The following is a 15,772-nucleotide window of genomic DNA, read 5'->3' as shown; positions in this document are numbered from 1 at the left end:
ACCGCATAGCAGGTGATTGCTGGAGGCAGCATAAAAATAACATTGTTTTATGTATGTATAGACAGTTCTCATCATCCCTGACCATTGGGCATGCTGGCTGGGGCTGATGGGAGTTGGAGGCAACATAATAGATGCCTAAGGAGTGGTGCTCCTCTCAAAGTAGTATTGGGGGTGGGGGGGGGGAGAACTGGTATTGGGAACCAGATGAGAAGGAAAGGTGTCAGGCGTGTTCATTCCTATCTACCCTTCATCAAACAAGTTATCAGAGGGCAAGCTACTAAAAAAGTAAAACAAGAGAACAATGCATCAGCAACGAAACATTGCCACTATGTAAATTTCGTAAATAATAATAATAATAATATCTTTATTGTCATTGCCCCCATCGGGGACAACGAAATTACTTGACTGCTCCATAAAAATACTAATTAAACAATACAATATAATACAGCAAGGGAGATTAGATGACTTTCAAAGTCCGGGCTTCCCATTCAGGGCCGAGATCGCTCTGGAGAAGAAGCTGTTCTTAAGACGGCTCGTTCTTGTCTTCATCGTCCTGTATCTCCGTCCCAACGGCAAGAGCTCGAAGAGACAATGACCAGGATGCGATGGATCTTTTACTATGTCCAGTGCCTTCCTATGGCACCTTGTGGCATAAATCTGCTCTAAGGTGGAGAGTGGGCAGCCAACAATGCTCTCTGCTGCCTTAACAACCCTGCAGAACCCCATCCTGTCCTGGGCAGTACAGCTTCCGTACCACACACATAAGCCAGAAGTGAGCACACTCTCAATGGCACAGTGATAGAAGGCAAGCAGCAGTTTCTGCGGAAGATGGTTTTTCCTTAGTATTCTCAAAAAGTACAGTCTCTGCTGCGCCTTCTTCACAAGCCCCCTTGTGTTGACACTCCAGGACAGATCCTCTTGTAATTCAATGCCCGGAAATCTGAACGTTGCTACCCTCTCCATTACATCTCCCTCTTTTTCCTATAGATACATTTGGTGTAGACATACAAAACTCCCATGTCACTGAAAGCTTGATGGAAGAGAAAAGTGCCAGCCACATCATCATCATCATCATTATTATTATTATTATTATTATTACCCCACCCATCTGCCTGGGTTTCCCCAGCCACTCTGGGCAGCTTCCAACCGAATATTAAAACAATACAGTGAAAGAAGAGGGCACAGTCCAAATTGCTCTTTCCTAGAAACTTTGTTCCATTCCCACACTTCCAGTTTTCTACCTCACCCTCCCCACCTGACAGTCAGCATCCTGTGCACATTGGGTATGCCAAGTTCTCATTGGGCTGTTCCTCCTCCCCTCATTTATTTTTTCCTTTTGTATTCCTGCAACCTTTTCCCTACCTGGCCGAGCAGGTGGCGGGGTCCATGGGCCGGTTAAACGACTCCCATTGGCTGCTTTTGGCCCATGGGCCTTAGGTTGCCGACCCCTGACTTAAAGCAAACAAGACTAGACACAGCTTAATCAGATGCACTTTTAAAGATTTGGAGCTCACAGTTTCAAGTTAATGTTTTATAGTTGCACTGGTGCACCCAATGCAATCGATGCATTACTGACCCTTCCCTTCTAGCTTGGCCATGACCCCCCCCCCTCCATTTCTCCCACCTGAGTGGCAGAAGCCTCTGCAGGGTGCAGCTGTTGTAACCTGAGTTGCTGTATCAGCCACTGCGACGACATTCCAGATGTTTTGATATCAGACCAATCTTATGCGGTTTGGGGTGTCTCAAAGGCCACTGACTTTAAGGGCCATAAATACACCAAACCACATAGGATTTGGCTGAACATGGGTGCAATCACAAAGCGCAACATTGCAACATTGACTTAAGAGAGCGAAGGTGGTTCTGCATAGGAATGACATGAGGCTGCTGCCATCTCGTGGCCAAGTCAAGACACCATTCGTTCTGAGATTTGACTCATTAGCCATTGCAGCACGACAGATGGCTTTATTTAACTATTCTGTGCTAGTCTGGGATTCAGGTGTTGATTTATTTACCCTTTTTATTGTCTTTGCTCTTTGCACCAGCTCCTTTACATATCTGCAGATTGTTAGATTGGGCAGCAACACCTTAAAGGAAGATTCTCCCTGGTTCTTCAAGTGTAAAAAAATACATAGTGAAACATCCATTAAATAACCTTTAATCATTAACAGATTATTAATGATAACTCTGGAACTTGATGGTCAAGTTGCAATATTAATTGCTATGTTTCTAGTTTTCCAGACCATCAGCAACATGACAAAGTTATGACGCCTCTCACTTCCGGGCTATGTACTGCCTCTGCCATGTTCATTACTCAAGGACTTTGAATAATATATTTAGGAGGTCCTTAGAGGTCATTGAGCCCAACCCCCTACTCATTGCAAAGGAAACTTGCCTAGGAGGTAGAACTATTACTCTGCAACAGTTGCAACTCCATGAACAATCTAGCATTGGAACTTCTCCCAATAACAAACTAGACAACCTGTTTGTAAGTGACGTGGCCGCTACATGGCAGTCTTAAGTTCTTAAAACAAATACCTATATGTAGGGAGTAAGGCTGGGCAACATCTGGTTTTCAACATCGCGATATATCAGCAGCTAAATATGCAATACAGTGGTACCTCTGGTCACGTACTTAATTTGTTCCGGAGGTCTGTTCTTAACCTAAAACTGTTCTTAACCTGAAGCACCACTTTAGCTAATGGGGCCTCCTGCTGCCGCTGCTGCACAATTTCTGTTCTCATCCTGAAGCAAAGTTCTTAACCCGAGGTAATATTTCTGGGTTAGCGAAGTTTGTAACCTGAAGCGTAGGTAACCCGAGGTACCACTGTATGCTGATATATCACAGGGTCTCTTCACTTTGCCCTTTCAGTGCCCTCCTCATATACACGATGCCATATATACACATGTGGAGCTGAAGCTAGTTGGGGATAAAAAGGGCAAGTCATGGGAGAAACAAGTGATTCTGTCTGGGGTCAGCTAGGCAGATTTTTGGCAATTTGATTCTCCAGAAGGGAAATGAGGACAGCAAACTCTCCCCTTGGTTGCGCAACTGCACTGAAGGTGGCTGCAGCCAGATCCAAAATATTTCTGAATGTAAAAAGGTGAGATCTTTCAGTGATCAGGTGGCCCTACAGAGAAGTGTTAATAACCCAAATACAAGGTTGTCGCATTATAGAGATAGAGGCAGCAGCAAAGGATTATGCTTGGTCTAGGACCATTGACCATTGGCAATGATGAGAGTTGGGAGTCCCACAACATCTGATCCCATTCCTGGTCATGGCAGATGCCAAAATGCCCACAGACGCAAATGGCTAAGTAGCACCACACAACTCACCCAAGACCAAAAGGTGTTTAATGCCATTTCAGACAGATTTTTTCCACTGTCAGACCCTGCCCTCCAGTAAGTCTGTGTTTTGTGCAAACAGGACAACCATATTCTCAGAAAACTTGAGAGAGTCATCAACTATCCAGCCCTTAGGGATCAAGGGGAGGACGTACTCTGTAAACTTGGCAAAGGTGGTTCCTGTGACTCCGTAGCTGTAAGACGATTTCCTCTCCACGCCAATTGTTTTGGGTTTCCGTTTTGCAATGCCTTTGTATAACTTCCACTGTAGATCCCTCAGGCAATCAAAAGTTACATAGCCTGTTTCTTAAAAGAAAAAAAGAGAAGAACACCAGATGCAAACATTGCTTTTATTATTCAAAATGGAGGTATGGTGGTGGGAGGTATGGCAGAAATAGATTAAAAAGCAACCACGAACAAACCAAGCCAAGCCAACCCCAAGAGTACCAAACATAGCCCAGTGAGGAGGACTGAGCATGCCCAGTAGGCATGGAATGTTGAGTACCTGTTGGAAAACAGAAACAGAAAATGGGAGAAGGGGAAGGGAAGGAAGTGGCCTGGTTCTGCCGTTTACCACTTACATTATCCTGGAGGAGGTCATGCCTGGTTAGCTGAACCCCTGGACTAGGACCACTCCTGTTGAGGAGAGATGATACACTGCAACAAATTTGTTGCAGCTCCCGCTTGCACTACTACCTCTACAACAATTACTGCTACTAATTATATATTTGTAATTTCCCCTGCTGCCCAGTTAAGAAGGGACACTTTTATAGCTGATTAATTGATCAGTACCGTATTTTTCGCACCATAGGACGCACCGGACAATAGGACACACTTTGTTTGAGAGGGGGAAGAACAAGAAAAAAAAATTCTCCCCCTCTCTGCCCAGCGCCCCTTCAGTGAAGCGGCAGGAGGCGCTGCACAGAGAAGGGGAGAACTTTCCCCCTCTTGTTTTCCCGCTCTAAAACAAGGTGCCACTCTAAAACAGGCTACCTTGGAAGCCTGGAGAGCGAGAGGGGTCGGTGTGCACTGACCCCTCTCGCTCTCCAGGCTTCAGGTTCCTTTCGACCTGCTCTTTGGGGCTGGCGGGGGGGGGAAGCCCACCACCAGCCCCAAAGAGCAGGTCAGGGAGCAGCGGAAAGGTGCAGCGGAGAGGCTCCTGCCATAGCCGCGCGTCACCTCTCCAGCCGGGAGAGGGTCGCGGGGCTATGGCATCTTCGCTCCATAGGACACACACACATTTCCCCTTCATTTTTGAAGGGGAAAAAGTGCGTCCTATAGAGCAAAAAATACGGTATATGTTTAGTGGGATTGTATGGCACGTTGGGGTTGGGGCAGTACCTCTGGTGGGGGACACTTTGTGCTCTTCCTAGCTAGGTTGTCCCCACCTGTGGCTCCTGGAAGCTGTCGGCATGCAACAGTGGCCACACCCTGGGAACAGCTTCTACTGGCCGGCTAAACCAGATGAGGGTAACTGATGGGTCTCAGTGGATTGGAGACTTCCCCTACATGCGAAGACAGGCTCCGGCGGATTGAGCAGACAAGACCAAGAGTGGGTCCAACAGTCAAGAAGGCAGCTACTGCTTGTAATGTAGAGGGAAATGAGGGGCAGATGGGGCTCGTCAACCTGTGAAGGTACCCCATCTTGTTGGCATCTGTCTGCCTGAGAGAGACAATGGATTTCGCCTCTGGGAGTGAAGTCAAACTGCTAAATTAGCAGTAGTGAAGTGACCTTCCTGGGGCACAAACTTGGGCAACGTGTATGGAGATCCTGGGAGACAAGGTTCTGTTTGAGAGAGAGGGATGGAGATGGGAAATAGTATTTGTCTGAGGGAGAACTGGTTCTGATTTGAGAGGAACATCCACAATGAGAAGACTATAGCAAGAGGAAAGAGCCTCACAGCTTAGATGGGAAGACTGGGTTAAGTGTCTGGGGAAAGTATACGGACAGGAATTAACTGGAGGGCTAAATTTGAGTCAGGAGAGGTAGAAGCTGTGAGGATACTGTCTACCTGGGTCTCATTCCAGTCAGGAGGGGAGAGTTCTTCTAAGAAAAGAAGACTCCCAAACCAGCAACAAGGGGTGAGGTGATCCCCTGGGTCTGTAATACTAATTGGAATACCTCAGGAATGGGATTGCTAAGAGAGTGGGTAACTGGGGGGAAAGTGCTCCTCACTCATGAAATTGTAAATTGTAGACATTCATTTTACTGAAGTACCATGAGGTGGGTCTGCTATACTTAATTGGGAGGAGTTAGTGGGGCGAATCTGCTACATATTAACTGGTGTTAGTGGTGGGATCCGCTACAGGGGTGCTTTCATCATGGTAGCAATCAGGCCCAAATAGTTTTAAGTCCACCTCATAGTTATGTTTATGACCTGAACTAAAGCTTGAACATCCAGTCTCTGCTTGCCTGGAGTCTTCATGTCATGCTTTTTCCATTGCAAACCATAAACTATTTAATTTTCTATACTTTCACTTAATCCCACTCATTTGACTAGGCTGTACATTTTACTGGAGCCTTCATTCCTACCTGTACATAACTGAATAAAATTTGCTAACCTCGAACTATTGGTAGCCTACGAGTGGGTTGTTCTGCTAACGCAGCCCGAGACAGTAGTTTCTTCTTTTGCAGCTTCAGTGTAAAATACTGTATTCTGCACAATATCTCCCCTGAAAGACACTGCTTTTGAATGGCGGAAATTGGCAAGGACATGACCCTCTTGATTAAAACCAGGTAAGGAAGCAGGTGTGCTGGTGGAAGTTCTATGAGGTAACGTTTCTGTTGCGTTCTAGAAATAACGCTTTTGCTTTTTAATTTAGACGGACTGGAAGGCACAGGTGCAGAAGTATCTTTCGCTTCTCGGGAGGAGTCCTTAGCCAAATCAGGATCCCGTGAGTCTTTTGCCAAATCCGGATCCTGAGAATCTTTTGCCAAATCAAGATCCTGCGAGTCTTTAGTTGAATCAGGATCCCATGAATCTGGATCTTGTGAGTCTTTAGTCAAATCAGGATCCTGTGAGTCTTCAGTCAAATCAGGACCCTGTGAATTGGAGTCCTGTGAGTCTTTAGCCAAATCAGAATCCTGTGAGTCTTTAGCCAAATCAGAATCCTGTGAGTCTTTAGCTGAACTTGAATCAGAGTCCAGAAAAGCTTTAACCAAATCTGGATCCCAGTAGTCAACATCCCATGAGCCTTTAGCCAAACCAGGATTCCAGGAGTCAGGATCCCAGGAGTCCTGTCCCAACTCAAGAACCCATGTGTAAGGATCCCAGGAGTCCTGTGCCAACTCAGGACCATGTGAGTCTTTGGTCAAATCACGATCCTGTGAGTCTTTACCCAAATCAGAATCCTGTGAGTCCTTAATCAACTCAGAATCACGTGCATCAAGATCCTGTGAGTCCTTAGTCGACTCAGAATCCTGTGAGTCCTTAGTCGATTTAGAATCCCGTACGTCAAGATCTTGTGAATCTTTAGCCAAGTCAGATTCCTGTGAGACAAGATGTTTTGAGTCTTCAGCCAAATCGCGATCCTGTGAATCTGTAACCATAACAGGACTCAGCAAGTCAGGATTCAATGAGTCTTTATCAGAATCCTGTGAATCTTGAGCCAAATCAAGATCTTCCTTTATAACAACCTCTTCCTGAGATGCGCCAAGGTCCATGTGACGACGTTTCGTGACCTTCAAGGTTATGCCACCTTCATGCTCTCCAAACTGTCTAATAGATTTTGTGATTGAACGGATGGCATGGAAAAGAGACGCATGCGAGTCCATAAAAGGCAGCCTATCGACACGCTTTCCATGCCCTTGTTTAACGCTTTCAGAGGTCGTTATCACTTCCGACACCTGCACCAAAAAAAGACACGATGCCCTTATATCAAGCAATGGCCAGAGGCATGTAGTCATAGATTAAAACATTTCTACCCTACCTTTTGATCTATGGATTCTACAAGCCAGTTAACGCCAGTGCTTGAATGAAGACAAAAATCAATAAAACTGAAAAAGCACAGCAATACACAATGCAACAAATCGAGAAACAGCAGCAACAGGATTCTCTCAGTGAGCCTCGGAAGCTCTCCGGGAGAATGCTCTACCTTTTGTTGGAACCTAAAGAAAGGGATGAGAGTTCCACCCTCCTGGTGCTACTGTTAAAAAGTCTCCGCCCACTATGGTCACCAACCATACATCTGACCTGGGGGAGATATAGAGCAAGGCTCCCACCCACTCATGGGGCTCATGGGAGTTGTAGTTCAGCATCATCTGAAGAGCAATCCATCCCTGAATTAAGGTATTCCAGGTGGGGAGCAATTAGGGTTCGGCTTATCCCTTCTTTCAATGGTTTTAATGTAAGGAAAGGAAAAAAGGAAACAACAAACAAGGGCTTGCTACAGTGCGGAGTGTTTTTGTTCAAGGTCCCAGCAGCTCCCTTTATTCCCCCTTCCCAATTTTCCACCCCTCAACAGCAATCCACGCCCACTGAGCGTGCTCAGTCCTCATGGGCCTGTTGGGTTTCCCTCTCCATTTTTGGAGAGGAGGTGGTGGTTTTGTGTTTGTGTACACTGGTGTCTGTTCCTGACATGATGAACAATTGGGGCTCCCCCATTGATTTCTATGGGTATCCTTTGCTTCCATTTCTGGAGATATTTAAAAATACCTCCTCGGTGTGAACCATGAAACCTCCTGCCAAAACAATGAAATGAGTTTTCATTGGGCTGCTTTGGGGTTCCCCCCTCCTTCATCCTAGATCCCCCCCCAAGTAAAAATTTGGGTGGTTTTGAGTTGGCTGATACCTCCTTGTTGTGTATGTGTGTGGTGCAGGAAAGGGTTCAAAGGCTTTTAGTATTTCCCAGTCCTATGCCATGCAGCGTTAAAGCTCTGGTTTTCCCAGTAGTGAGGTATGGAAGTGAGAGCTGGACCATAAAGAAGGCTGATCGCCGAAGAATTGATGCTTTTGAATTATGGTGCTGGAGGAGACTCTTGAGAGTCCCATGGACTGCAAGAAGAACAAACCTATCCATTCTGAAGGAAATCAGCCCTGAGTGCTCACTGGAAAGACAGATCCTGAAGCTGAGGCTCCCATACTTTGGCCACCTCATGAGAAGAGAAGACTCCCTGGAAAAGACCCTGATGTTGGGAAAGATGGAGGGCACAAGGAGAAGGGGACGACAGAGGACAAGATGGTTGGACAGTGTTCTCGAAGCTATCAGCATGAGTTTGACCAAACTGCGGGAGGCAGTGGAACAGGAGCGCCTGGCGTGCTCTGGTCCATGGGGTCACGAAGAGTCGGACACGACTAAATGACTAAACAACAACATGCAATGCAGCTTATGCTTTTAAACTTGGCTTCCCATACATCAGTAGCAAACTTTAAAAGTAGTTTCTAATATATTTGCTTTCCTACCATCCTGGCTCTGAACTGGAAATGCATGAAGGTGGAAACAGCAGTGTTAAGATTGTTGTACCTGTGCGGGTGGCGCTGTGGTCTAAACCACTGAGCCTAGGGCTTGCCGATCAGAAGGTCGGCGGTTCGAATCCCCGTCACAGGGTGAGCTCCCGTTGCTCGGTCACAGCTCCTGCCAACCTAGCAGTTCGAAAGCATGTCAAAGCGGGAAGGTAAATGGCATTTCCGTGCGCTGCTTTGGTTCGCCAGAAGCGGCTTAGTCATGCTGGCCACATGCGGCTTAGTCAAGCTGTACGCCGGCTCCCTCAGCCAATAAAGTGAGATGAGTGTCGCAACCCCAGAGTTGGTCACGACTGGACCTAATGGTCAGGGGTCCCTTTACCTTTACCTGTGCCAAGCACAGTTGCCACAGATACTATTCTAGAGAGGAAAAAAGCATGCTCTTTTAGAGAGGAATTATTCCAGAGAAACCTGTTCTGGAAATTTCATTTTATGTTAGAAAGCTTGTGACAACCGGCTTGTTCGATCATCTGAACAGCACCAGATCAGGGGAGGAAATTATAACTCTCCATGGATGCTGTTGAACTACAACTCCCATCATCCCTGACCACTGATCCCACTGGCAATTCCTTTTTCTGCTTTTATAAATCTTCTTTTTAAAGGAAAATTATGAGAGAGAGAAACTGCAGAACGGTCTGTTGCTTTTTCATTGTGAATCACTCACATTGCAGCTGCTCTTGGCTGGCTCATCATCTGGACTCATTTCAGCTGCACTTTGCTGAAAAAGAAAACAATTGAGCTCTGGGAGGCAGAAATCAGAAACTATCGCCCTTAGAAAAGGCCTAAGATAAGGATTCCCACTTTCACTTTTTAATTTAGTATATAGCATAGAGAGGTTAGCTAACTTGGATTACACCCAAGTATTTATTTTGACAAAGTTTATATACAGCTTGATTGTAATAAAACCTCAAAGTGTTTTGCACAAAGAATAAACAATAAAACTATCAGTAAAAAACAACAACAGTTGGAATTAACTATTTAAAACATTAAAAATGTAATTAAAAGCAAAATAAGCTAAAAGCAGATTTAAGACCGTGACAGCTTCTATGCGGCAATATGAAACTCTCAGAATTAATGGTTGGCTTTTTCCCGTGTATTGTGTATTGTTTGGCTCTTGCATTAATGGGTGTTTGCTACAATTTTAGCTATTTATTTCGTTATTATTTCTGAGATTTAGATCCCTCTCTTCACCATAGATGATCTCATTCCAGTAATAATATAGAATGCAATAAAATATAAGATGCAGTTAAAACCGGGAGGGGGGAGGGGAGAGTGAAATCAGTTCTAATGGAAAAATAAAACACAGAGCAACACACTGATCACCATCTTGCTGTGCAGGCCATTTGCGCACATATTCAAAACGAGTGGAAGACGCTGGCACCCCAAGAGAGACAGCATTGGTGCCTGCCAAACCTTGGGGGCAGGAGGGTGTTGAACAACCAAGGGGCCATCACCAAGAAGGCCCTTTGGTGAGTAATGGGTTCTCTGACCTCATGTGTTGATGTTATTATCAGAAGTGCTTCCTTAGCAGGTCACAATCAGGATAGTACAGGGGCAGGTGCTCCCAAGCCATTCATTTTAGTCTCTCCAATTGTGAAATATGACAGGTTTCGCTCTAAAAATGGTGCCATTTAGAATTAAGTTTGATCTAGAATTTGTTATTTTTTAGATTTGCTTTATCATTTTAAGTCACCCAGAGAACTACCCTTCCTTGGTGACTGATAAATAGAACTGATGAATAACAGATTTCCTAAGGAAAGCCCACAATGGAGATGTTGCCAATTTTATCACATATGTGTGTATTAAACCTCTCTTTCAACAAATCAGAAATAATTCTGTCTCTTAGCCATTAAAGTTACAATCTCTTTTTTGAATTTAGTATATACATGCTGTGGTTTTCATTTGTTTCCCAGTTAAGTGTTTTGTGTATTTCCCTGCCGACTCTGATAAAAGATTAAAAAAACAGAAAGGAAAGCTATAGATAAATAAAAAGATGGATAAAGTGGAAGCGACTGCAGAATTCTCTTTGGCTTTTTCATTATGAATCACTCACTTCGTAGCTGAAGGGAAATAATTCATTCTTCTCCCCATCGTCTATTCCCTCGCTATCCTCAGCTTGACTCATCATGGCTGCACTTTACTGACAATGCAAAACAACTCTGTTCTGGGGAGAAAAAGACAAAGAGGGATATGCAGCTTGGACTTTTTGAAGTTTAATGTTGTTGCAAGGCCAGAGGAAATTTCTAGTTGCTGCTTCATATTGTTTGAAACGCAATGGTGGGTTTTCTTGAACATGACACTTTGACTGGATTTATCATGTTGTGAATTGCCAACCCCCCCCCCCCAAAACCACAGCTAGAGGGGCAAATAGAAAAAATATAATTGAATATATAAATAAATACTGACAGGCTTCGCGGATGCCAAAATAACTTGGCATGCCTTGGGTACTATACATCTTAGGGTAGCATGACTTGGGCAGGGCATCATTCGCTGTCTCAGGCAGCAAAAGGTTTGGGGCTGGCCCTGGCTGCTTACTAATTCAGGATTATGCTTCATGCATCTGTTGACCCATGAAAACCCATGCCAGAATACATTTGCAAGTCTTCAAGGTGCCAGAAAACTCTTTTGTTGCTTTTAATGCAAGAGATGGAAAGTTGCTTCCATTTCTCCTGATACATTTGCTCAAAGCTTGCAGTAAGGCTGGAAGACATTGGCTATATTTTGCGCACCCTTCCCTTTGTGGGGAGCTTATATAATATTGTGTCAAGCAAGTGTTATCCCATTCTTTCCAGTGCATTTTCTCATAACTGCCCTCATTGCTAAATGTCTGATTCTTTTTGGGGAAGGTAGAGTATTTGTCGTTCAAGAGTTCCAGGTCAACTTCAATCACACAACCCGAATCTGCCAGTATGTGACTGAATCCCACCTGTTTGGAAGTGTCCTAGCATAGGAGCCCCTTCTGTGAAATGTACCCATAATCCGCTTTCCAATATGTGCGCAAAGGCACTTCCAGATGGTCTGCTTATTCACACAAAATTGTGTTGCTATCCCACCTGTTCTAGTAGACCATGTATCCCATCAAAATTACAAAACTGATAGGAAAAGTGAGGGGAAATTGCACTAGGATCATTAGCTGGCAATGTCACATAACCTCTGCAAAAACATCAGGATGACAGGTGTTCAATAAAGCAGGTGACAACCTCTATCGAAATTTTGAGCGAAAATGTCAGCGTGAATGCACAGGAAATTTTGGTTGCCTCCAGAGGACTTATTTGCTGAGCATTCCCTCTGATTTGTGTGTGAGGAGGCAAGATGACCTTGTGTCCGTTTCACAGTAAGTGTTATCCCCAGTGGCGTAGCGTGGGTTGTCAGCACCCGGGGCAAGGCAAGTAATTTGCGCCCCCTAACCCATGGATTTGCACCCCCTAACCCGTGGATTTGCGCCCCCTAACCCTAACCCCCAGATGTTGCACCCGGTGCGGCCGGCCCCCCCTGCATCCCCCACGCTACGCCACTCGTTATCCCACTTCCCACTGAATTTTCCCATCACTTTCCTTACTGCTTTTGGGTAAGCAAGTTTGTGGCAAAGAGTTTCAAATCCAGGATTTTGCAGACTTGGGAAAGGTACAAATAAGGGCAATCAAAACTATAATGGAAAAAGATAGTTTGACACAACTCGGTCTCCTTTTACTCTTTTATTGAAGAAGAACAAGGTAATTTAATGCCATCATCGTCACAGAGTTTTCTGTGGACATGATTGAAAATGTCTAGTAAACCACATTGGTAGCTGGGTGCCGATTGGAGCCAACATGACAGTGATGGCAGAATGAGAATTGGAGTGGCTGTTTGTTCTGTGGTATTATGGCATTGGACAAAGCCGTAGTGCAACTTTTGATTTTGTTTCGTATTGTGGTTAGTACTCTGCGTTGTGAAATGTATTGTTATGATTTGCTTTAATATCAAATAAATGTGCAATTTTATTTTGCTTTTAAGTGCAATAAAAAATGATCATGGATGTGGAGTAACTCCCCTGTAAGGAAAGATTGCAGCATTTTGGATGTTTTAGTTTACATACCGATAAGAGGTGGCATGATAGACGTCTACAAAGGCATGCCTTGCAGGGAAAGTGGATGGATATTTCCCCCCACCTCCGTCTCTCATAACACCAGAACTCCTGGACATCAAGTGAAGCTGCCAGAAGATTCAGGACAGGTAAAGAAAGTCCTGTACTTCATGCAGTGCCCAATTGAGCTATGGAACATGTCCCACAGGAGGCAAATTAATGGAGGGCCTTCTGGTGGTTCCCTCGCTGCGAGAAGCCAAGTTATAGGAACCAGGCAGGGGGGCTTCTAAGTAGTGGCACCCGCCCTGTGGAACGCCCTCCCACCAGATGTCAAAGAGAAAAACAACTACCAGACTTTTAGAAGACATCTGAAGGCAGCCCTGTTTAAGGAACCTTTTAATGTTTGACAGACTATTATATTTTAATGTTTTGTTGGAAGCCGCCCAGAGTGGTTGAGGAAGCCCGGCCAGATGGGCGGGGTATAAATAAATTATTATTATTATTATTATTATTATTATTATTATTATTATTATTATTATGCTATCAATGACTACTAGCCACAAAGGCTATGCTCTGCAACTGGTTGGCCTCTGTGAAAACAGGACACTGGACTAGAGGGGCCTCTGGCATGATCCAGCGAGCTCTTTTTACATTCTTAACCAACCTTATTTCTGTAATCTGAATTTGCCTCTATGCAACTGAATCCCCCCCCTCTGCAATTGGCGACACCGCCAGTCATCACCCTCTGTTTGGCTCTGTCTAGCACAGAGGTTTTCAACCTTTTTGAGTCCACAGCTCCCTTAGCCAACTACATTATTTCTGTGGCACACCTGTGGGCAGTGCTCTTTTTTCCTAAAAAAATGTTTAGGGGTAGTCTCATTTTGACTCAAGAAAATCACAATTTTATAGTTCAAATCGGGGAAAATAAATACAGTACAGTGGTACCTTGGGTTACAGACGCTTCAGGTTACAGATGCTTCGGGTTACAGACTCTGTTAACCCAGAAATAGTACCTTGGGTTAAGAACTTTGCTTCAGGATGCGAACAGAAATTGCTCAGCGGCAGCAGCAGGAGGCCCCATTAGCTAAAGTGGTACCTCCGGTTAAGAACAGTTTCAGGTTAAGAACGAACCTCCGGAACGAATTAAGTACTTACTGGTAACCCGAGGTACCACTGTAAATGGACAAAAGTACAAAGATTCACAAAATGTTTAAGGGTATGCGTATCCCTGCGTCCCCACAGAAAAAAGCACTGCCTGTGGGGCTCAGGAGCCCAGTTATGTCCCCCCTTGCCTGCAGAACAAACCCCCTCCCTTGTGGCTTGTTCCCTCAGCCTCCTTTCCTCTCCCCTCTCCTTGGGAGTCCTCTGGGCAGTCACTGCTGCCGCCCCTGGTCTCTGAACTGCCCCCCAACCCTGCCCCAAAGAGAGGGGCTTCCCAGAGGCACCATTCTCTTGTGGAGCTTATAGCCAGCAGGGCTGCTGCAACAAACAGCTGTGCAAGCCTTTGGGAGGCAGAGACAGGAGAGGGCATCCGAGGAGGAGGGAAGGAAGGAAGGAAGGAGGGACAGAGACCAGTGTTGCCTGCGGCACCCCTGACCATCATTCAAGGCACCCCAGGGTGCCACGGCACACTGACTGAAAACCACTGGTCTAGCAGTTTGGGAATGAAATGTCTCAATCACAGTTGTTTTAAATTTCTGTTGACCTCAAGTGCTCAGCAGGGGACGCGGGTGGCGCTGTGGGTTAAACCACAGAGCCTAGGACTTGCTGATCAGAAGGTCAGCAGTTCGAATCCCCGTGACGGGGTGAGCTCCCGTTGCTCAGTCCCTGCTCCTGCCAACCTAGCAGTACGAAAGCACATCAGAGTGCAAGTAGATAAATAGGTACCGTTCTGGCGGGAAGGTAAACGGCGTTTCTGTGCGCTGCTCTGGTTCGCCAGAAGCGGCTTAGTCATGCTGGCCACATGACCCAGAAGCTGTACGCCGGCTCCCTTGGCCAATAAAGTGAGATGAGCGCCGCAACCCCAGAGTCGGTCACGACTGGACCTAATGGTCAGGGGTCCCTTTATCTTTACCTTTACAAGTGCTCAGTAAAATCTGTCACAATATTTCTACAATTTCAGTTATTTTTATTTACTTGAGGGGGGGGGGCTCACCCTGGTTACATAGGCGACAGTGTGAACCCTCCCACCCCGTCTGGAAGCCTGCGCTAGGAGCCTTCTTTATCCTTCACACGTGCCAGCATCGTTACTCACGGGATGGATGCAGAAAGCAACTTCCAGCAACACCTGGACTCAGAAGATTTCAGGGCAGGTGCATTTGGGGTTGCTAGGAGACGGCGGGGGGAGCAAAGGACGCTGCCTCCAGCGCCAAAAAAAAAAAAAGCCTTGAATCCTTGGACTGGGTGACGGGGCGGAGTCGCGGCTGGAAGAACCGACGGGGCGAGTCGGCGCTGCAGAAGGGCGCCGATCTACTGGATCGAAGGGAACCCGATCGGAAGCAGATCGTGCTGCCCAGAAGAGCAGCCGCGGGCCAGCAAGCGCTGCGAGGCCGGCAGCCGTCGGCGCGGGGAGAGGTTTTCATAGTGACCTCCATTATCACGCCACAGCTTTCCCTGCCGGGGGGGCGGGCGGCACGGGGGAATGACGCCCGGGCGCGGGGAAGGGAATCGGGCCGGGGCTGCTGCTGCTGATTTCAAGGAGGCACCTGCCGTTGCATTTTTTCGGGGGCCGGATCAGGGCTGGAGGGAACCGATCCGAGCATTGCCCCTTCTCCAAACGGTGCCCCCGGCGCGCCGAGTGAGTCCCGTCCGCCGAATGCGAGAGGCGCGGAGCCCGGCAGGAGGCAGACCCGGGGAGCCGCAGCCGGACGGGCAAAATCGTTGCGCTGCGAGGGACCTTGGGAT

General features: G+C 46.3%; 1 protein-coding gene across 1 annotated transcript; it reads right to left on the bottom strand.

Annotated features, from left to right (window-relative positions):
• Positions 1–3,333: 3,333 nt before the first annotated feature.
• Positions 3,334–15,242, bottom strand: LOC309542691 (uncharacterized protein). Its single transcript, XM_082241589.1, has 5 exons — positions 15,123–15,242; positions 10,859–10,969; positions 9,470–9,523; positions 5,906–7,190; positions 3,334–3,649 (listed from the first exon to the last, which is right to left on the bottom strand). The coding sequence occupies exons 2-5, from the start codon at positions 10,931–10,933 to the stop codon at positions 3,384–3,386; spliced, it is 1,680 nt and encodes a 559-aa protein (XP_082097715.1). The 5' UTR covers positions 10,934–10,969; positions 15,123–15,242; the 3' UTR covers positions 3,334–3,383.
• Between the last annotated feature and the right edge of the window lie 530 nt (positions 15,243–15,772).

This window comes from Podarcis vaucheri (assembly GCF_965113315.1).
Source record: "Podarcis vaucheri genome assembly, chromosome: 11".
NCBI classification, from domain to species: Eukaryota; Metazoa; Chordata; class Lepidosauria; order Squamata; family Lacertidae; genus Podarcis; species Podarcis vaucheri.
This window is presented reverse-complemented; position numbering and strand designations above follow the sequence as displayed.

Coding starts and splice junctions, on each gene's coding strand:
- LOC309542691 (XM_082241589.1), bottom strand. CDS start 10,933: ATGATGAGTCAAGCTGAGGATAGCGAGGGAATAGACGATGGGGAGAAG. Junction 7,191..9,469: donor CAGCCAAGAGCAGCTGCAAT/GTGAGTGATTCA, acceptor TTTTTGGTGCAG/GTGTCGGAAGTGATAACGAC. Junction 3,650..5,905: donor TAGGCTACCAATAGTTCGAG/GTTAGCAAATTT, acceptor TTTTCTTTTAAG/AAACAGGCTATGTAACTTTT.